This window comes from Schistocerca nitens, chromosome 6 (assembly GCF_023898315.1).
Source record: "Schistocerca nitens isolate TAMUIC-IGC-003100 chromosome 6, iqSchNite1.1, whole genome shotgun sequence".
NCBI lineage: Eukaryota > Metazoa > Arthropoda > Insecta > Orthoptera > Acrididae > Schistocerca > Schistocerca nitens.
The window spans coordinates 620,046,807-620,070,449 of NC_064619.1; the positions used below are offsets into that span (position 1 = coordinate 620,046,807).

The 23,643-nt window shown below is 47.1% G+C and overlaps 1 protein-coding gene across 1 annotated transcript in view; it reads left to right on the plus strand.

The window, feature by feature from the left end:
- Nucleotides 1–23,643, plus strand: part of LOC126263528 (serine-rich adhesin for platelets) — a 245,304-nt gene that overhangs the window by 37,294 nt on the left and 184,367 nt on the right. The window contains exon 4 of the mRNA XM_049960622.1: nucleotides 21,286–21,559. Coding sequence (XP_049816579.1) covers nucleotides 21,286–21,559 — 274 coding nt within the window. The remainder of the gene's footprint in view (nucleotides 1–21,285; nucleotides 21,560–23,643) is intronic.

Consider the following 23,643-nt stretch of genomic DNA (forward strand, 5'->3'; position numbering starts at 1 on the left):
GTATTAATGTCTGATATGCTTTCATGAAACACTGCTCGCCACTGTTCCATAATATGTAAACCGTTTCACTGTACTTGGCGTCGATAGTCAACAGCATGATACGATCACTAGAGACGCACACATCTATAGAAAATAAATAAATGCCATTTTGTTTTCATGTAACAATTTTAACGAAAGCGCCGCTTCGTCGAAGCGACCAGCCTTTACTATTTCATACCACCAAGATACCGAAGTAAGCGTTTCAATGCTGATTGTATACAAAGTGAGTCTACTTCATAATTGGTGGGATGTATTCAAAATCTACGCAGATTTTAAATGATCATAATAATGTGATTCGAAATGACCTGTTATTGATACCTGTGTAGTAAAACGCTTCGCAATAGAAGAAAATGTGCTAAATAGCGTCTGTAGCTGGCACCTTGCGATGAAACATTTATGTGACAATAGAGTTGAAACTGCTCAGTCTGTGCGTTTCTGACCCAAATTATGATCATGTTCTTGGTCTCTTTGTGTGGTACCTGGTGCTGCAAATGTTAACAATGCCGACGACACCATATCTTTCTTTTCGGTAGCTCTGATGTCGTTGAATAACACTGATTGCTTGGTTGATTTGGGGGAGGGTCCCATCGGATTACGGAAGGATGGGAAAGGATGTCGGCCGTGCCCTTTCACAGGAACCATCCCGGAATTTGCGTGAAGCTATTTAAGGAATTAACGGAAAACCTAAATCAGGTTGGCTGGACGGGCTTTGAACCGTCGTTCTCCCGAATGCGAGTTCAGTGTGCTAACCACTGCGCCACTTCGCTTGGGTTGAATAATGTGCGTAGTTCTTTAAACAATACTTGCTTTACCATCCCGGTATACGAAAGCATCAAGAGTGTCTGCTATGTGGCAAACTACTCGCCCGAAAAATTACTCTCATTATTATCATTCATGCCTTTCAACCAATCAAGCTTAGGAGGAAATCCAGATCATTTCATCAGCTCATTCCTGCTGCCATCAGCAGCATATTGTGCGTCCTGTCAAATCTACTCAGAAGTTTGTTTCCGTGCTGCAGAATACCTGCCCCCCCCCCCCCCTGACAAAGTCGCTAGCCCTCAAAGGCACCCAAATAGAGTCATATCACGAAGCACTTTACCCACTATAGAGAGACCAACCCATCCTCCCCAAGCGGGACAGGACCCCGTGTCATTCGTCACAGCAGCAAACAGAATTACGCAACCGTTATGGCAAAAATAGATGGCAACACAGATAAGCAACAATATACAATGATTTAGAGATAGAAGTTTTATGGCACTAAACTGGAGTTTGGAGATTATGTGTGACAATGTAGTTCAATTTCCACTTGCACTGATCTGTCTTTAAACCTTAGTGTAGATGCAGTCAACGATCACTTACGCAATGTCCAATTTGGCTCTTCTTGGAAACTGTAGATGGGCAGAGTTGCGCTCTTCGAAACTACGGTTCCGTGGTTTTGGTACAGTACATAAATGACGTAGTAAATTGTAGGATTACCGGTAGTATTGGTAGCATTTTTAGCGAAGGAAATGAACGTGTAAAACATCCCCTTAGAAAACTATGAAAAATGATTGTGCTAGTAAACTTCTTACGTTGTTTGATTTTCAAACAGCTGAGCAAAACTCAACGTACTCAGGTTTCTCTTTACATATTCTGATCATCACTAAACTGACACTCAATATTTTTAGCGCAATGCAATCTGACTTTCAATAATCCCTACAAAAGAATGGCCCTGACTAACAATAACCTATACCTTTTATGAATCACTTACCTCACAAAAATCTTCGTTACTCGAACTACTGCAATACAGCGAGCGCCAATACCGCCAGCTAAATAAAAGATTCTAACTACTGAAGGCACTAACTACTGATAGGCATAGGTAGCAAATGAAAGATTTTGATAGAGAACAAACAATGTATTTACCTTAATAATCTTCAAAAGAGCACGACCTCCATCTTCACAAATTTCATTTTTCTGGCAGACACACGTCCAGATCGTCGGCTTATAGTAACCTCTCAAAACTCTGGCATCTCTCTCTCCACATCCAACACTGCTGGCGGCTCACCTCCAACTGCCCAACGCTACGCGCTGTTCATATCCAACTGCGAATATTCCAACAATGAGTCCAACCAGCCACAGACAGCACACAGCACAGTCAATGACTTTCGTACAGAGCGCTACGTGGCGTTACTAACATTAAAATCTAAACAGTCGGAAACGTGATGGTACGCATTTCTCCTCCTTACACGAGGCATCACAACAACGTTTCACCAGGCAACGCCGTTCATCTGCTGTTTGAGTATGAGAAATCGGTTGGAAGCTTTCCCCATGTCAGCACGTTGTAGGTGTCGCCACCGGCGCCAACCTTGTGTGAATGCTCTGGAAAGCTAATCATTTGCACATCACAGTATCTTCTTCCTGTCGGTTAAATTTTGCGTCTGTAGCACGTCATCTTCGTAGTGTAGCAATTTCAATGGCCAGTAGTGTAGTTACAGCTTGTAACTATGTTGCGCCTGAGAGGTAGGCAGCTCTGCCCTCTTGTATGTAGGCCGTGTCCCGTATCTTGCGGAGAACACAGCACTCGCTACCACCAGATGGGTTGTCGCTCTAATCCGGGGAGCCCACGAACGGTATGTCACACACCGTACCGGCTGACGTACGACCGCGTGGGACCGCAGCGTTCCCGGTAAACGTCTGAGTGCCGCTGGCAGAGCGTGCGCCGCCTCATCCCGGATGCCGGGTGTTTCCCGCCCGTGCGTTGGAGGAGCGCCTGGCGGCGGAACACGCGCGGTCGGCCGCTCTTGGCAGCCGCCAGCTGCGCCTGTTCCGTGCCGAATACGCAATGCCCGCTGACCGGCCCACGCCGCTTCCTGGTGGGCTCCACAAACAGTTGCTGGCGCCTCTTTCTGAACCGTCCCCTAGTACTGCTCGGTAGAGCGAAGCGTGTATCCGGCAGTAGTGGGAATTATCTCGGTCACGTGGCTAGCTACAACTAGACTCCAGTCAAAGCAGTGCGCCTCGTTACCTGGCAGTGTGAAAGCTTGCCGGTAATGTCATTAGATATACTGTGGATGAGAATGGGAACTCAGTCACAGTTTCAGACGAAATCATTCGAGCAGAATGTTGAAGCTGAATAAGTCGATGCTCAGCAAATTACAGCAGGAGGGACTCTATGCGGACCTGAGTGGACTATAAACTATTTCTACATCTACATCTGCGTGATTACTCTGCTATTCACAATAAAGTGCCTCTACCGTTCCACTCTCGAACGGCACGCGGGAAAAACGAGCACTTAAATTTTTCTTTGTGAGTCCTTTTTTCTCAAAGTTTATCGTGATGATAATTTCTCCCTATGTAGGTGGGTGGTAACAATGTTTTCGCAATCGGAGGAGAAAACTGGTGATTGAAATTTCATGAGAATATCCCGTCGTAAGGAAAAACGCCTTTGTTGTAATGATGGCCTCTCCAATTCACGTATCATGTCTGTGACACCAACTCCCCTATTTCGCGATAATACAAAATGAGCTGCCCTTCTTTGTTCTTTTTCGATGTCATCCGTCAGTCCCACCTGATGCGGATCCCACACCGCACAGCAATACTCCAGAATAGGACCGACAAGCTTGGTGTAGACCTGTTGCACCTTCCAATTGTTCTGACAATGTATTGCAGTCTTTGATTTGCTCTACCCACATCATTATCTGTGTGATAGTTCCAATTTAGGTTATTTGTAATTGTAATCCCTAAGTATTTAGCTGAATTTACAGCCTTCAGAGCCCGCATCTCGTGGTCGTGCGGTAGCGTTCTCGCTTCCCACGCTCGGGTTCCCGGGTTCGATTCCCGGCCGGGTCAGGGATTTTCTCTGCCTCGTGATGGCTGGGTGTTGTGTGCTGTCCTTAGGTTAGTTAGGTTTAAGTAGTTCTAAGTTCTAGGGGACTGATGACCATAGATGTTTAGTCCCATAGTGCTCAGAGCCATTTGAACAGCCTTCAGATTTGTGTGATTTATCGCGTAATCGAAATTTAGCTGATTTCTTTTAGTACTCATGTGAATAACTTCACACTTCTCTTTATTCAGGTTCAATTGCCACTTTTCGCATCATACAGACATCTTATCTAAATCATTTTACAAGTCATTTTGATCATCTGATGACTTTACACGACTGTAAATGACCATAATCTGTAACAATCTAAGACGGCTACTGAGATTGTCTCCTGTGTCGTTAATATAGATCAGGAACAATAGAGGGCCTATAACACTTCCTTGGGGAACGCCGGATATTACTTCTGTTTTACTCGATGACTTTCCGTCTATTACTACCAACTGTGACCTTTCTGATAGGAAATCACGAATCCAGTCGCACAACTGAGGCGATACTCCGTAGGCACGCACTTTGGTTAGAAGACGCTTGTGAGGAACGGTGTCGAAAGCCTTCTGGAAATCTAAAAATATGGAATCAATTTGACATCCCCTGTCGATAGCACTCATTTCTTCATGAGTATAAAGAGCTAGTTGTGTTTCACAAGAACGATATTTTCTGAAGCTGTGCTGACTATGTGTCAATAAATCGTTTTCTTCGAGGTACTTCATAATGTTCGAATACAGTATATGTTCAAAACGCTACTGCAAATCGACGTTAGTGATATAGGCCTGTAATTCAGCGGATTACTGCTACTTCCCTTTTTGGTATTGATGTGACTTGAGAAATTTTCCAGTCTTTAGGTACGGATCTTTCTGTGAGCGAGTGGTTGTATATCATTGGTAAATATGGAGCTATTTTATCAGCATACCCCGAGAGGAATCTGACTGGTGTACAATCTTTACCCGAAAGAAGAAGACAGAAAAGAGTACTCAATAAATTTAGTTATTGACGACATATGTAAATGCGTTATTCGGCAGCAATTTCTCCGATGTTATGGACAGTACAAGGAAATATCGACTTTGCACGAATAACATCGTACAGAACTCGACTACAAAGCTCCCGAGCAAACTCTGACAAGGACAGGGCATGGTATCAGAGATGGACATCGGACAACAGACTGCGTGGTAATGTGGCTTATGGTACTCAGTACATTATCGTAAAACCGTGCGTCTGGTTCGCCTTCGTTGAAGATATGAGGATGCGATGGATTTTCTGGGTAAGCTTGCTATCTGGTACGCTAAATGGAGTAGGTTGGATTCGATAATTCTTTTCTCTTTTCCTTTGTTTTTCCTCTACTTTCACTTTCGATGACAGCTGAAAAACGCCTTCATTACAAAAGTGATTTGATTCAGATTTAATAAGCAGCAGCGGCGTAGATATTTATTAATTATGTTAAGATTTATAATTTTCAAAGTGATAGCCGTCATAGAAACATTGTAATATAATTTGTTCTGGCACTTAAAACATTGTAAGGACAACTTGCCACATGGGCATGTGATTTGCAGTACATTTAAGGAGAAATATACGTGGTAAATGTTCTGCAATATTCGTTTTTCTGTATTAATTGTATCTCCTAAACGACCGTCTAACTTCAGTTGAGTAGTCTTCTCCCTTATTTTCATGCATATACCACCGCTTCTCTTTAGTACGGGCATTATTATAATGGTGACCGTGCCGATCTGGCGTGCAGGCCGCTCTAGGCCGGCCGCTGTGGCCGAGCAGTTCTAGGCGCTTCAGTCTGGAACCGCGCTGCTGCTGCTGCGGTCGCAGGTTCGAATCTTGCCTCGGGCATGGATGTGAATCATGTTCTTAGGTTAGTTTAAGTAGTTTTAAGTGTAGGGGACTGATGACCTAAGATGTTAAGTCCCATATTGCTTAGAGCCATTTGAACCATTTCAAATTGAGACCGCAGCACTTCGGCTCTGGAAGTCGCGGGTTCAGTCCCAGGTAGGGGTGGGGAATTTTCGCTGTCCAGGACGGCCCCAGGTTCCGCTCAGTCTGTCATCAAAATTAGTACCGGGACGATGGGCGCACCGTGCCGCCCGCTCCCCCTCCTTTCCCCCCGCCCCCGCCACCCACCCTAGTGCCAGGCCGAACGAGAGGTCGCACTCCACCTGCAATCAGGCCAGAAGCACGATGATGGATTGAGCGCCACATACTTCACATTTTATATTTTTTTAATAGGTGGTAGGCAATTGCACGTCGCGCAGTTATTGAAGATGCTATCTGCTGTACGAAGATCCACTAGTGCTAACGACTCTATTGTGAGGTAGTTGACACTTTGAGCTATATCGCTATTCAGCCGATTTTTTCTATCCCCACCCCAAAACCGTCAAATAAATATAACGGTCAAATAAGAGAAATTCGAACTATCAAGGGCCTCACCTACAGTTGTTGTGCCCGCACGCACAATTCGAGCATGGAACAAGAAGCTGGAATAACTACTAGCAGCGTTTCCATTGCAAAAACCGTACACGGAGACAATATCCATGTACTCAGCATTCGTGAATACGTGCTGTATGGGTAAACGATACACTAGAATTGACGAACAAATGACAACCACAGATGAAAAATTCAATTTTCTAACAGAAGCATAGCTTCAAAACTTGAAAAAAAAAACTGATCATAAATTAAGAAAGCGTCCGGACTTGTTTCGAATCTGAATGACGGAAAATGGATGTCAACAGGCACTAAAATCAGGCACTAGAACACAGTAGTCAAACCGACAGTCACATATGCTAGTGAAACACACTCACTGAATGGAAAACTAGATTTATAAGAAATTAAGAAAGCAGAGAGAAAGACTTTTAGACTAGAATTGACGAAGTTCTGGGACCACGATACACACGAGATGGATACAGACTGCAAACCATATAGACAACAGAAAAAGTATCAGACATCAAAATTGACATCAGAAAAAGACGAACGAAGTTCTATGGACACCTGGACAGAGCACCTGGAAAGAGACTAACTAAACGTCTATTGGACTACGTGGCATCACTTAAAGCACGAATACCGTGAGTAACTGAAGTTACGAAGGATTTGACAAAACCAAAAATTGACGCAACAAACACATCATACAGGGATACATTCAGAAGCAAAATTAACAAGTGGAAGTGTAATCCAGAGACGGAACCAAAACCGTGCTGACCAAAGTTGACTGAAGGAAGAAAGAAGGGTTCGGAGAGAAAATGAAGAAATATTGGGAAAATAAGAAGAACCGTAGAAAAGATTGAAAATCGCCTGCTTATCGTTCTCCAATGGGGACATTCGCTGATAATAATGATAATGATAATGATATACAGCTGAAAAATAAATGCATAGCAACAACACCCGAAATGAAACCCTCTGTCTGTAACCCACAAAAAGCGGACATACGTTGTATGGAATGTGTTTTTTTTAAGAAAAAAAATCTTTATTCAATCCACCTTATACATTAGTGGGTCTTAAATCTACAGTACATTTTAATAATAATATTAGCAGCATTTTTACTTTTTATTTCTAGTTTTTAGTGAACTTACATGCTACAGGAAATGATGAGTTAGTATCTTAATGGGTAAGATCTACTGTCTACTCTTAACTAACTATTCTAGGGGCTACTTCCTGCAGCGTTACAGGCGTGCCAGTTGTTGTATAAACCTACTATGTGGCCGTGCGCACTGAGCTAATCCCAGTGGGCATGCCCCTGGCACCTGACTGGCCCTTTGGAAAATCGCTGCAGGTCCTGTTTGGGATGTTCTTTCTACTATCTACTGAAAAGAAATTAACTAACTACTAGGTCACTATCTGTGCGCAGTTGTCAAATTCGGGTGTTAGCGCTCCCTCCTCCTATTCCAGAGCGTGGCGGATTCCTATCGTCACGGCGATTGGCCAGTCCACGCCCTGGCGGAATGGGATGGGTCGCCTTGAGTCATGTCATGTTTAGTGGTTCATGTATTTTCCGTTCGATATTCTCGCAGGACTTTTGCTGACACCTCGCTGACAAGTCGGTTTATTATGTCGAATGTGGTCGGGTCTCTTATTAGCTGATAGGTGTCGTTGTTTGGTAGCTGGTTTCTTAAATCTCTGGCTACGTCATCGAAGATAGACACTCGTAGATCACGTGATCTGGAGTACCCTGTTCGGCTCCGCAGTCACACGAGGGGGTAGCCCTTTTCCCGAACCGGCGAAGATATGCCGGATACGGTCCATGACCTGTGAGGAAGTGCAACAGTCCCTTGCTCGGTTGGAAATGCGGAAGTTGGAGGCGTTCTTTGATGTTTGGGAGCAGTTGGTGAGTCCTTCTGCCTGTTTCCTCTGTGTCCCAGAGTTCTTGCTATAGCTCTTCTCCTCTTCTTTTAATTGCAAACTTGTCCCCCACCCGCACGCCCAAGATGCTGTCAGTTTTTTCTACATCTCCCCTTTTCACCCGATACCAGGCCGCCTGTTCCTGCGCAGAAGTGACTGCGAGTCCGAAGAAGGTCTTGCTTATCGCGGCCGCTGCGCAACTCTTTTGATAGCGGCGTCGGCGGTGTCGGCCTCTGGCCCAGTGGCCGGCATCCGCGGCGCTGGCGCAAGTCGCCGATAGCAGCCGCCACTAGCGCTGGCGCTGCTTCTGGCACTGGCGCGCCTCGCCTCGTCTCGTATCGTCCACGTCTTCAGAAGGGCCCCAGCATGAGGCCAGCTCACTTTGCCACCAACGCACCCGGCCTACACCTCATCGGGGCCCCCGACACAGCCCAAGAAAGCTACGTCAGGGTTCAACGCCAGGTCACGACAGTCATATCCACATGTCACCTGATATCAAATTTCTCTCAGCACTATGGGACTTTACGTCTGAGGTCATCAGTCGTCTAGAACTTAGAACTACTTAAACCTAACTAACCTAAGGACATCACACACATCCATGCCCGAGGCAGGATTCGAACCTGCGACCGCAGTGGTCGCGCGCTTCCAGACTGAAGCGCCTAGAACCGCTCGGCATCTCCGGCCGGCTTACCTGTTATCGTATCCGCGGCAGGGCGATTCATAAAATATCAATATATCGATATTTTTTTCCAAAAACGTCCATATATAACGATGACATTTTTCCCCCAATATATCGATATCAAAACGGCAAATTTGAGTTCCGATATTTTTATTTTTCATTGCATATTTTTCACGATTTTCGGAAAATAGTTGAAGTTGTTCTTTTGAAATTGTAGTTCCACATAATTTTACTTTCACTGTGTGGACGAGTCTTGCTATTTCTTGAGCTTTCATCAGGTCCAATCATTCTCTTTGACTGCGTGAAACAAGTATTCTGTTTTCTTCACATCGACATTCTTCAAAAGCAGCTGCTAAAATTGATGAACAAAAACCTAAATAACAAGATTGGTCGTTGCGGTAGGCGGAGACGGTTATTTACGTTGCAGCGCCGCAGTGTCCACAGGGTAGGGTTGAAACGGCCTGTTGTGACTTGGCAAGACAGCCAAGTCACTATGAGCGGAAGCCGAAAGGCACGCGCTTAAGCTCACGCAGACTGGCGTGAGGTCTGTAACAATTAAAGGAGTTGAGTCTAATAAGAAAAGAACGTAGTTCTTGGAATACTTAACTTTAATCCATAATTGGTGTACATCGCTCTTGACGGTACATGTTTTATAATTTCAATATTAACTGGTAATGGCGCCTTGCTAGGTCGTAGCCTATGACATAGCTGAAGGCTATGCTAACCATCGTCTCGGCAAATGAGAGCGTATTTGTCAGTGTAGCATCGCTAGCAAAGTCGGCTGTACAACTGGGGCGAGTGCTAGTAAGTCTCTCTAGACCTGCCGTGTGGCGGCGCTCGGTCTGCGATCACTGACAGTGGCGACACGCGGGTCCGACGTATACTAATGGACCGCGGCCGATTTAAAGGCTACCACCTAGCAAGTGTGGTGTCTGGCGGTGACACCACACGGCCAGCAGATGGCAGCAGCGGCCAAATTTGTCAAGAAAGTCGTCGTATTGCTCGTCGCACTGCCAACTGTCGTTTTCGACTTCGAAATGTTTGGGCATGAACGCGCAAAGGAAAGGGTGGTTTCGTTGACGTCCTTGATGCCAACCCCCAATATCTTTTGAGCGGCGGTGTGTCTGAAATGTTTTCCTCGGCCACCCATAAGAAAACCGCGTAATTTCGACGCTGGATGTCGCGGTTCTGGCCTCCATCGTGGAACCGTCAATAGAAGGGGTGGAATGTGCGTAAAGAGGAGATTTGACGACCTTCCCATCGTGTGGCGCGTCCACGGTGGTGTTGAGCGGGGTTGTGGTTAATTTTGGTGCCGATGTGACATCATCAGCGTACCTTACAACTCACATGAGCTCCCGAACAGTGACCTTTTTTTTTCGCATATGTCGATGCTTTGCTGTTTGAAACGTCATCGAGCCTGAGGGTGACGTCACAGGGCGCCACGGTTTTTCATCGTTACAGAGGAGGGTTGTATGCAGCTTGGAGCCCAATTTCAAACTTATGCGTCACAGTGGGAGAAAATTTGGTAGTTTCGTAAAAGTGTTCCTTAATTTTGTTGCGCGATGCAGTGACTTATTAAGTACAATTTGGAAATTGGAAATTTGTGGTAAGGTCTTATGTGCCAAACTGCTGAGTTCATCGGTCACTATGTTTACACACTACTTAATCTGACTTAAAGTAACACACACCCATGCCCGAGGGAGGTCTCAAACCTCCGACGGGGGTGCCGCGCGAACCGTGACAAGACGCCCAAAGACCGCTCGGCTACTCCGCGCGGCGTGCAATTTAATTCAACAGTAATGTATGTCTTCGCCTATTTACACGCAGTACATTACATTCATTTACGTTCAAAGTCACACGTTTAGTGCACCAGTTTCCGGTCCTCTGCACGTCTTCCTGCATTTCGCTACAGCCATCTGTCGTCGTAACCTTCCTACAGACAGCAGCATCGTCCACGAACAACCTCACACTAGAGCATCAAATCAAATATGTTTTAAGCAGTAACGCCTCGATGAAGCTCACGTCGTGTACTCCAGAAATTACCTTTACATCTGTCGATTTCGTCCAGCAAAGAATTACGTATTGAATTCTACCTCTTACAAAGTCGTGAATCTGTCCACAGATCTGGCACTACACTCGGTAAGTTCGCGCGACACTGTATCCGATGATTTCCGGAAGTCGGCGGAAACGGCTAATGCCTGGACGCCGTTACGAACAGAGCGATCGGATTCCGGGAGATGTCACCTTGCCGAATCTGTGTTTATTTTTATAGAAGAGATCTTCGTCCTGTAAACAACAATCATTCGGAACATCTTCTATACCAGAGAAACATTTACAATCTCTCTGTTTGCTTGATGCCTCTTGCTCAGCACTGAAAACAGATGCAGGGTGTAGAAAATTTAGCCGGGAGTACGCAAGTCGGCTAGCAGTGGAGAGAGATTCTCTTGCGATTCGAGCCACTTGCGATGACGAAACGTCAGGAGAGTGACGAATCGTCCGTCGAGAATGGAGATGAGAGCGTAAACAGAGCGACCAACACATCGCTCTCCATGTTCATTTTGTTGTTAGCGAGGAACTTGTTCTGATAGGCGCCGGCCGCCGGACATGGGAGGTCATAGGACGCGCTTGCGTCATGGCGTCTGCGCCGCTGTGTGTGTGTGGCTGGTTGCAGCCTGGACAGGCGCCGTGGCGGATACGTAACGCCTGCGCGTGTGTACAGTACCAGCTGTCTGCGGCCCGCTAGTGTATATAGTGTACAGCAGACAACGGACTTCTAGCGGCACCACATGCGAGACTGTGTTCAGGCCCCTCGAGCAACAGTTTGTCTGTCACGTGTTGTGAACTTCTTAAATGCTATATTCATTTTTCGGATCTGCAGCACTTGTCTTTGTTTTCTTGGTATTTGTAGTTAAATTATACTATATAAGTTCCCGCATTTTTGCAAACACAATGTTTTTCGTTTTTACCCAAACGTGTTTCAGCACCTCTGTGCTATCATCAGTCGGTTTTTATCCCTTGAAAACTGTGAAAAGAGATCATATTTTAGGTTCTAACTGTTCTTACAAAGCGAGGCCTACAGAAAGTTTTTGTTTGCGTTTTACTTCTTACCGTGATTTTACATTATACGGTTTTTCAGGACTAACTGTATGGCGTATGCACCGATAGTTTGCCATCTGCAAACAAACGATGTACTCGTAAATATGAATTTCATCGGCGAGTTAGCACATTCCTTGATTTTCACAAAACGTGATTTTAGCGTCTCAAAATGCTTTGCGTATATATGTGTTACTTCTCAAGTTTTATTATGACTGATCTTTTTCTTTTTATGTTCTGAGGACACTCCACACATATTAATGTACTTTGTCTAGCTTCGGTTTTTAAAGGAACTTTACAGAAAAGGCAACACAAACGGTTAAAATACCTTACACACTCGCGCGCGCGCGCGCACACACACACACACACACACACACACACACACACACACAGAAAGAGGGAGAAAAAGTGAACAAAATTCAAATTCGGCACCAAACTCTCTCGGGAACAAATGAACACCGACGGGATTAGGAAACACAACGACATAGCGCTAGCCACGTTTTGCGAAGTAAAAAGACGTATATAAAAAAAAATTTCAATAAATGAAAACCTTCTTATACCGGGACAGAGGTGCTGAAACATGTTTGGGTGAAAAGGAAAAGCAGCGTGTTTATACGCTGTTGTACGCTGTCTACACAGACTCGCACACGGTAAGAATTCTCATAAATGTCACTTTGTTATGCCAACACGGTGTCGTTTGTGTTTAATCTACGCAGTTTAATTGATACTATTTATGAGAACTTGCACAAACATTTCTCATATTCCATACAAAAGGATCCCTAGGCTTCCATAAAACAGCAGCACAAATTATTTGTATACACTCCTGGAAATTGAAATAAGAACACCGTGAATTCATTGTCCCAGGAAGGGGAAACTTTATTGACACATTCCTGGGGTCAGATACATCACATGATCACACTGACAGAACCACAGGCACATAGACACAGGCAACAGAGCATGCACAATGTCGGCACTAGTACAGTGTATATCCACCTTTCGCAGCAATGCAGGCTGCTACTCTCCCATGGAGACAATCGTAGAGATGCTGGATGTAGTCCTGTGGAACGGCTTGCCATGCCATTTCCACCTGGCGCCTCAGTTGGACCAGCGTTCGTGCTGGACGTGCAGACCGCGTGAGACGACGCTTCATCCAGTCCCAAACATGCTCAATGGGGGACAGATCCGGAGATCTTGCTGGCCAGGGTAGTTGACTTACACCTTCTAGAGCACGTTGGGTGGCACGGGATACATGCGGACGTGCATTGTCCTGTTGGAACAGCAAGTTCCCTTGCCGGTCTAGGAATAGTAGAACGATGGGTTCGATGACGGTTTGGATGTACCGTGCACTATTCAGTGTCCCCTCGACGATCACCAGTGGTGTACGGCCAGTGTAGGAGATCGCTCCCCACACCATGATGCCGGGTGTTGGCCCTGTGTGCCTCGGTCGTATGCAGTCCTGATTGTGGCGCTCACCTGCACGGCGCCAAACACGCATACGACCATCATTGGCACCAAGGCAGAAGCGACTCTCATCGCTGAAGACGACACGTCTCCATTCGTCCCTCCATTCACGCCTGTCGCGACACCACTGGAGGCGGGCTGCACGATGTTGGGGCGTGAGCGGAAGACGGCCTAACGGTGAGCGGGACCGTAGCCCAGCTTCATGGAGACGGTTGCGAATGGTCCTCGCCGATACCCCAGGAGCAACAGTGTCCCTAATTTGCTGGGAAGTGGCGGTGCGGTCCCCTACGGCACTGCGTAGGATCCTACGGTCTTGGCGTGCATCCGTGCGTCGCTGCGGTCCGGTCCCAGGTCGACGGGCACGTGCGCCTTCCGTCGACCACTGGCGACAACATCGATGTACTGTGGAGACCTCACGCCCCACGTGTTGAGCAATTCGGCGGTACGTCCACCCGGCCTCCCGCATGCCCACTATACGCCCTCGCTCAAAGTCCGTCAACTGCACATACGGTTCACGTCCACGCTGTCGCGGCATGCTACCAGTGTTAAAGACTGCGATGGAGCTCCGTATGCCACGGCAAACTGGCTGACACTGACGGCGGCGGTGCACAAATGCTGCGCAGCTAGCGCCATTCGACGGCCAACACCGCGGTTCCTGGTGTGTCCGCTGTGCCGTGCGTGTGATCATTGCTTGTACAACCCTCTCGCAGCGTCCGGAGCAAGTATGGTGGGTCTGACACACCGGTGTCAATGTGTTCTTTTTTCCATTTCCAGGAGTGTATTCATAATCGAAATATGATTAAGTGCGATTACGTATTTTTCACAAAAATGAGCAAATAATTTAATACTGTGTTTTAATGGAGCCTATAGACGCACATATTTTTACATTGATTACCCATTGCGTTCTTAACTAGATGTCTTCAAACATACAGGGTGTTCCACAATTCCTATTGCAGACTTCTAGGAATCGTGGAGGGGACTGAGCAATCATGAACTATACTGTTTGGATGTAAGATAAGTTTGAATATCGGGTCACTCTCAAATCTCGCGCTTCAAGTGGACACAATGAGGTCTGACTTATGCTTCGCACAGGACCCTATAGCGTGGGCATAGTTTCCAGGACTCGCCGTCGGCCTCTCTTCTACATGACGAATGGCGGTTACGAAAGTACCACTTTCTCGCAGCCGTTCTCGTAAGCGGATCAAAATCGTTAAATGAAATCGTAACCACAACAGTCACTCTTCTCTGTGTGCGTACCGTGAAGCGAGAAATTGGAAACTGATCGAATCTTCGAAGTTGTTTTACACTCAGACGTTACATTTCCAGACAAGGGTTCTTTACCAAAACTTTATCCCTTCCAGGCTGTAATTGTGAAACATCCTGTATATTATATACACGCTATAGCCTGTAGATAATGTATCAATACATCTATGTCCTTTTCAAAAGATATCGATAACCATAGGTGAAGCATAATACACTCCTGGAAATTGAAATAAGAACACCGTGAATTCATTGTCCCAGGAAGGGGAAACTTTATTGACACATTCCTGGGGTCAGATACATCACATGATCACACTGACAGAACCACAGGCACATAGACACAGGCAACAGAGCATGCACAATGTCGGCACTAGTGCAGTGTATATCCACCTTTCGCAGCAATGCAGGCTGCTATTCTCCCATGGAGACGATCGTAGAGATGCTGGATGTAGTCCTGTGGAACGGCTTGCCATGCCATTTCCACCTGGCGCCTCAGTTTGACTAGCGTTCGTGCTGGACGTGCAGACCTCGTGAGACGACGCTTCATCCAGTCCCAAACATGCTCAATGGGGGACAGATCCGGAGATCTTGCTGGCCAGGGTAGTTGACTTACACCTTCTAGAGCACGTTGGGTGGCACGGGATACATGCGGACGTGCATTGTCCTGTTGGAACAGCAAGTTCCCTTGCCGGTCTAGGAATGGTAGAACGATGGGTTCGATGACGGTTTGGATGTACCGTGCACTATTCAGTGTCCCCTCGACGATCACCAGTGGTGTACGGCCAGTGTAGGAGATCGCTCCCCACACCATGATGCCGGGTGTTGGCCCTGTGTGCCTCGGTCGTATGCAGTCCTGATTGTGGCGCTCACCTGCACGGCGCCAAACACGCATACGACCATCATTGGCACCAAGGCAGAGGCGACTCTCATCGCTGAAAACGACACGTCTCCATTCGTCCCTCCATTCACGCCTGTCGCAACACCACTGGAGGCGGGCTGCACGATGTTGGGGCGTGAGCGGAAGACGGCCTAACGGTGTGCGGGACCGTAGCCCAGCTTCATGGAGACGGTTGCGAATGGTCCTCGCCGATACCCCAGGAGCAACAGTGTCCCTAATTTGCTGGGAAGTGGCGGTGCGGTCCCCTACGGCACTGCGTAGGATCCTACGGTCTTGGCGTGCATCCGTGCGTCGCTGCGGTCCGGTCCCAGGTCGACGGGCACGTGCACCTTCCGCCGACCACTGGCGACAACATCGGTGTACTGTGGAGACCTCACGCCCCACGTGTTGAGCAATTCGGCGGTACGTCCACCCGGCCTCCCGCATGCCCACTATACGCCCTCGCTCAAAGTCCGTCAACTGCACATACGGTTCACGTCCACGCTGTCGCGGCATGCTACCAGTGTTAAAGACTGCGATGGAGCTCCGTATGCCACGGCAAACTGGCTGACACTGACGGCGGCGGTGCACAAATGCTGCGCAGCTAGCGCCATTCGACGGCCAACACCGCGGTTCCTGGTGTGTCCGCTGTGCCGTGCGTGTGATCATTGCTTGTACAGCCCTCTCGCAGTGTCCGGAGCAAGTATGGTGGGTCTGACACACCGGTGTCAATGTGTTCTTTTTTCCATTTCCAGGAGTGTATTATGATGTAGCGATATATCGATAAGGGATGGCAATATCGATAGACGATATTTTTATTTTACATTACACACATCAAAAAAAGTTTTTCATCACCTCTGTTCCCAGATTTCCGGAACCTGTACAGAAAATTGGAATAGAGATCAACATAAACATCATTTCAGTCCTTTTTTTGCTCATTAAAACAACACATTGCATGTTGTACCACCATACAGCGAGACCTTCAGTCCCCTAGACTTAGAACTACTTAAACCTCACTAACCTAAGCACATCACATACATCCGTGCCCGAGGCAGGATTCGAACTTGCGACCGTAGAGGCAGCGTGGTTCCGGACTGGAGCGCCTAGAAACGCTCGGCCACAACGGCCGGCTATTATTTTTCTGTCGGAAGTTAGATCTAAATATTTTGCTGGTGAGAGATGTCAATTGGGTGTAGATGGTGACGTGAAAACTGAATGGAGGATTTGCGAGTTGGTGCGGTGAATGACGGTGCCTCCTATTTTCTATGAATTTACCTGCAGTTTCTAGGTATTACAACACTCCACCAGAAGATTCAAATGATACGGAGGGAGGCATGAGAGAGTTGGAGGGTATAGAGGGTAGTTAGGTTGTCGGTGTCGTCAGCACATAGCATGAGGTGGGCGGGGGAGGTGTGGATGTTCGGGAATGCGGTCAGTGTACAGGTCGTAAAGGAGAGGAGACAGCATATACCTCACAAAACCTGATGCCCATAAAAGTCAACTTGTCATCCTTTGGCACAAAAAATTTACAAGAATAAAAAGGAAACACCCGAAGACTTGAAACTGAGATGATGCGGTCAATAAATAGTAGCAAAAACGGAAGCTAAGACTTGTTATAGATGCTACATCATCAAAAGCGTAACGAAGACTTATAGATGATTAAAGATCGCATAAACGGTGCTTCAAACGAAAGATCAGTTCATAGATACGAAACCCATATCAGACCAGTTTTCGAATACGCAGATCCGTCTGGACGGCTAACAAAAACCAAACAAAAAGATTATTCAGCAGAGAAAGAAGAATCCTAATAACACGTACACCAAACAACGCCATATACGAAATAGCTAATACAAAACCTTCAAAATGCCGGCTCACCGCACGTGCTAGTAAAATCGGATTGAATAGCCTAGGAATATACAGACTACGGAACTACTTGAGGACAAAATCATTATTTTCGGTTTTCTAAGATTTCAGTACAATAGCGCAATGCATTAAAAGAATAGTCGAAGTATACAGCGAAATAGAACCGCAAACAGGACTAGCCAACAACATCAAACATCCATAACAACATAAATACGACGGTGTGTTTGTCTGTTATTAAATTGCTAGACCGATTTTGATGAAATTTGGCATGGAGATAGCTTCAACTCTGAAGAAGAACGTGGGGTGCTTTAGAAGTAGTGTAGAACAATATATTTATTGATTTGAAGAATATAACACGAATTAGGGAAAAATATTTACTGAAAGTTCCTGGCAGATTAAAACTGTGTGCCCGACCGAGACTCGAACTCGGGACCTTTGCCTTTCGCGGGCAAGTGCTCTACCATCTGAGCTACCGAAGCACGACTCACGCCCGGTACTCACAGCTTTACTTCTGCCAGTAGCTCAGGTGGTAGAGCACTTGCCCGCGAAAGGCAAAGGTCCCGAGTTCGAATCTCGGTCGGGCACACAGTTTTAATCTGCCAGGAAGTTTCATATCCGCGCACACTCCGCTGCAGAGTGAAAATCTTATTCTGGAAACCTCCCCCAGGCTGTGGCTAAGCCATGTCTCCGCAATATCCTTTCTTTCAGGAGTGCTAGTCCTGCAGGTTCGCAGGAGAGCTTCTGTAAAGTTTGGAAGGTAGGAGACGAGATACTGGCAGAAGTAAAGCTGTGAGTACCGGGCGCGAGTCGTGCTTGGGTAGCTCGATGGTAGAGCACTTGCCCGCGAAAGGCAAAGGTCCCGAGTTCGAGTCTCGGTCGGGCACACAGTTTTAATCTGCCAGGATGTTTCATATCAGCGCACACTCCGCTGCAGAGTGAAAATCTCATTCTAAAAATATTTACTCTTTGAAAGTCTTTGACTTTTCAACTTCATCATATTTGGGAAAAAGCCTTGATTGGTTGGCACTGAGAAGGGCACTCTATTCAAGATACCTCATTATACACTATGTGATCAAAAGTATCCGGACACCCTCAGAAAACATACGTTTTTCATATTAGGTGCATTGTGCTGCCACCTGCTCCCAGGTACTCCGTATCAGCGACCTCAGTAGTCGCTAGATGTCGTGAGAGAGCAGAGTGGGCGCCCCGCGGAACTCACAGACTTCGAACGTGGTCAGGTGATCGGGAGTCACTTGTGTCATACTTCTGTACGCGAGGTTTCCACACTCGTAAACATCCCTAGGTCCATAGTTTCCGATGTGATAGTGAAGTGGAAACGTGAAGGGACACGTACAGCACAAAAGCGTAGAGGCCGACCTCGTCTGTTCACTGACAGAGACCGCCGGCAGTTGAAGAGGGTCGTAATGTGTAATAGGCAGACATCTATCCAGACCATCACACAGGAATTCCAGACTACATCAGGATCCACTGTAAGTACTATGACAGATAGGCGGGAGGTGAGAAAACTTGGATTTCATGGTCTAGCGGCTGCTGATAATCCACACATCACACCGCTAAATGCCAAACGACGCTTCGCTTGGTGTAAGGAACGTAAACATTGCACGATTGAGCAGTCGAAAAACGTTGTGTGGAGTGACGAATCACGGTACACAATGTGGCGATCCGATGGCAGGGTGTGGGTATGGCGAATGGCCGGTGAACGTCATCTGCCAGCGTGTGTAGTGCCAACAGTAAAATTCGGAAGGGGTGGTCGTGTTTTTGATGGAAGGGGCTTGCACCCCTTGTTGTTTTGCGTGGCATTATCACAACACAGGCCTACACTGATGTTTTAAGCACCTTCTTGCTTCCCACTGTTGAAGAGCAATTCGGGGATGTCCATTGCAGCTTTCAACACGGTCGAGCACCTTTTCATAATGCACGGCCTGTGGGACAGTGGTTACACTACAATAACATCCCTGTAATGGACTGGCCTGCCCAGAGTCCTGACCTGAATCCTACAGAACACCTTTAAGATGTTTTGGAACGCCGACTTCGTGCCAGGCCTCACCGAGCGACATCGATACCTCTCCTCAGTGCAGCACTCCGTGAAGAATGGCCTCCCACTCCCCAAGAAACCTTCCAGCACCTGATTGAACGTATGCTTGCGAGAGTGGAAGCTGGCATGACGGGTGAGTATGGGGTGAAATCATATTGAAATCCAGCGTTACCGATGGAGGGCGCCACGAACTTGTAGGTCATTTTCAGCCAGGTGTCCGGATACTTTTGATCACATAGTGTACCTACGCGCTCCCGACCACGCCCATCTGCATAGATCACTTGGCAGTCATATAGCGCGCACTGTGCAAAATCATAAGCGATTCAGATGAAATGAGAAATAAGACACTAGATTTGATACTTTCGTATTTGAAAATAAATGAAGGAAAAAAACCCATATGCCTGAAAAAAGTATAGTTCCCTCCTCAGCCCAGTGTCCCTCTTCGCCGGCGGAAGTGGCAGAGCGGTTCTAGGCGCTACAGTCTGGAACCGCGCGACCGCTACGGTCGCAGGTTGGAATCCTGCCTCGGGAATGGATGTGTGTGATGTCCTTAGGTTAGTTAGGTTTAAGTAGTTCTAACAAGGGAACCTCCCCATCGCACCCCCCTCAGATTTAGTTATAAGTTGGCACAGTGGATAGACCTCGAAAAACTGAACACAGATCAATTGAGAAAACAGGAAGAAGTTTTGTGGAACTGTGAAAAAATAATCAAAATATACAAACTGAGTAGTTCATGGGAAGATATGCAATATCTAGGACATTAGGAGCGCAGGAGCGCTGTGGTTTCGTGGTAACGTGAGCAGCTGCGGAACGAAAGGTCCTTGGTTCAAATCTTCCATCGAGTGAAACTTTTAATTTTTTATCTTCAGTTTATGTGACAAACTCTTATGTTTTCATCACTGTTTTGGGAGTGATTATCACATCCACAAGAAAACCTAAATCGGGCAAGGTAGAAGAATCTTTTTACCCATTCGCCAAGTGTACAAGTTAGGTGGGTCGACAACATATTCCTGTCATGTGACGCACATGCCGTCACCAGTGTCGTATAGAATATATCAGACATGTTTTCCTGTGGAGGAATCGGTTGACCTATGACCTTGCGATCAAATGTTTTCGGTTCCCATTGGAGAGGCACGTCCTTTCGTCTACTAATCGCACGGTTTTGCGATGCGGTCGCAAAACAAAGACACTAAACTTATTACAGTGAACAGAGACGTCAGTGAACAAACGGACAGATAATAACTACGCAAAAATAAAGAAAGTAAAATTTTCACTTGAGGGAAGACTTGAACCAAGGACCTCTCGTTCTGCAGCTGCTTACGCTACCACTGGACCACGCCGCTCCTAAGCTCACACTGTCATGATGTTGCCTATGTGGTCCATGGACTACTCAGTTTGTATATTTTGCTTAATTTTTCACAGTTCCACACAACTTCTTCCTGTTTTCTCAATTGACCTGTGTTCAGTTTATCAAGGCCTATTCACTGTGCCAACTTATAACTAAATCTGAGGGGGGTGCGATGGGGAGGTTCCTTTGTAAGTTCTAGGGGACTGATGACCTCAGCAGTTACGTCCCATAGTGCTCAGAGCCATTTGAACCATTTTTTTGTCCCTCTTCAGGAGTGAGAATCAAAGGAAAAGAAACGCGTCAGCAGAAGGATGAAATACAGTATGTGGGAGGAGGCACTGTTGATGGTGACATACGTTGGACGCTGGTGGAGGGTGGATGCTATAAAGCAGCTGCGAGTAAACGGGAGTGCTCAGGTCTGCAGCTTCACGAGGAGCTCGTGAGCCGACAGTGGCTTTTAGTGGCCGCGTGACGTGGGCCACGCCCACCGTACGTGGAGTGCCCTGTCCCGCTGCAGTGAAAGCTGCACGTTCGTCCGTGTCTGGTGCGATGCGGATACCGTTACGCGACAACATAAAAGACAATAGGGAGGAGCAGGAGCCCGCTGGTTTTCTGCAGAACTGGCAGTGTCGACCAGGGGACGACGATAACTTGGCGGCGGCACGGGTGTCAGGGAATCCCGGCTGGAGAGCGGCGGCGTAAATGTCAGCGGCGGAGGCGCATAGCTCGCGGGTCACGGCGCAGCACAACACAGCCCGTGCAGAACCGCGGCCACGGTGCGCTCGCCGCTGGAGGGCAGACCGGGCTTCTCAATGTGACGATCCGTTCGTAATTAGAGGCCGCCTGCTGCACAGAAATTACACCGAGGTGACACTCATGGGACAGCTGTGTGTATGCGTACATATTTATGGTAGTATCGCGTAGACAAGGTACTCTACTGGCCATCAAAATTGCTACACCAAGAGGAAATGCAGATGATAAACGGGTATTAATTGGACAAATATATTACGCTAGAACTGGCATGTGATTACATTTTCACGCAATTTGGGTGAATAGATCCTGAGAAATCAGTACCCAGAACAACCACCTCTGGCCGTAATAACGGCCTTGATACGCCTGGGCATTGAGTCAAACAGAGCTTGGATGGCGTGTCCAGGTACAGCTGCCCATGCAGCTTCAGCACGATACCACAGTTCATCAGTAGTAGTGACTGGCGTATTGTGACGAGCCAGTTGCTCGGCCACCATTGACCAGACGTTTTCAGTTGGTGAGAGATCTGGAGAATGTGCTGGCCAGGGCAGCAGTCGAACATTTTCTTAATCGACAAAGGCCCGTACAGGACCTGCAACATGCGGCCGTGCATTATCCTGCTGAAATGTAGGGTTTCGCAGAGATCGAATGAAGGGTAGAGCCACGGGTCGTAACACATCTCAGATGTAACGTCCACTGTTCAAAGTGCCGTCAATGCGAACAAGAGGTGACCGAGACGTGTAACCAATGGCATCCTATACCATCACGCCGGGTGATACGTCAGTATGGCGATTACTAATACACGCTTCCAATGCGCGTTCACCGCAGTGTCGCCAAACACGGATGCGACCATCGTATTGCTGTAAACAGAACCTAGATTCATGCGAAAAAATGACGTTTTTCCATTCGTTCAGCCAGGTTCGTCGTTGAGTACACCATCGTAGGCGCTCTTGTCTGTGATGTAGCGTCAAGGGTAACCGCAGGTACGGTCTCCGAGCTGATAGTCTATGCTGCTGCAAACGTCGTCGAACTGTTCGTGCAGATAGTTGTTGTCTTGCAAACGTCCCTATCTGTTGACTCAGGGATCGAGACGTGGTTGCACGATCCGTTACATCCATGCGGATAAGATGCCTGTCATCTCGACTGCTAGTGATACGAGGCCGTTGGGATTAGCACGGCGTTCCGTATTACCCTCCTGAACCCACCGATTCCATATTCTGCTAAGTCATTGGATCTCGACCGACGCGAGCAGCAATGTCGCGATACGATGAACCGCAATCGCGATAGGCTACAATCCGACCTTTATCAAGGTCGGAAACGTGGTGGTACGCATTTCTCCTCCTTACACGAGGCATCACAACAACGGTTCACCAGGCAACGCCGGGCAACTGCTGTTTGTGTATGAGAAATCGGTTGGAAACTTCCTTATGTCAGCACGTTGTAGGTGTCACCACCGGCGCCAACCTTGTGTGATTGCTCTGAAAAGCTAATCGTTTGCATATCACAGCATGGTCTACCTGTCGGTTAAATTTCGCGTCTGTAGCACGTCATCTTCGTGGTGTAGCAATTTTAATGGACGGTAGTGTATAAAAGTGCAGTGCATTGGCGGAGTTGTCATTTGTACTCAGGTGATTGGTTTGGAAAGGTGTCTGACATGGTTATGTACGCACGAGTGGAATTAATAGACACTGAACACGGAATGATGGTTGGAGGTAGACGCATGGGACGTATCACTTCGGAAATCGTTAGGGAATTCAGTATTCCGTGCTCCACAGTGCCAAGAGTGTACGGAGAGTAGCACATTTCAGGCATTACCTGTCGCCACGGACAACGCAGTTGCCGACGGCCTTCACTTAACGACCGAGAGCATCATCATTTGCGCAGAATAGTCTGTTAATCAAGAACCAACATTGGTTGGATCCTAGACGACTGGAAAACCGTGGACTGATCAGATGAGTCCCGATTTCAGTTGGTATGAGCTGATGGTAGAGTTCGAGTGTGGCGCAGACCTCTTGAAACCATGGACCCAACT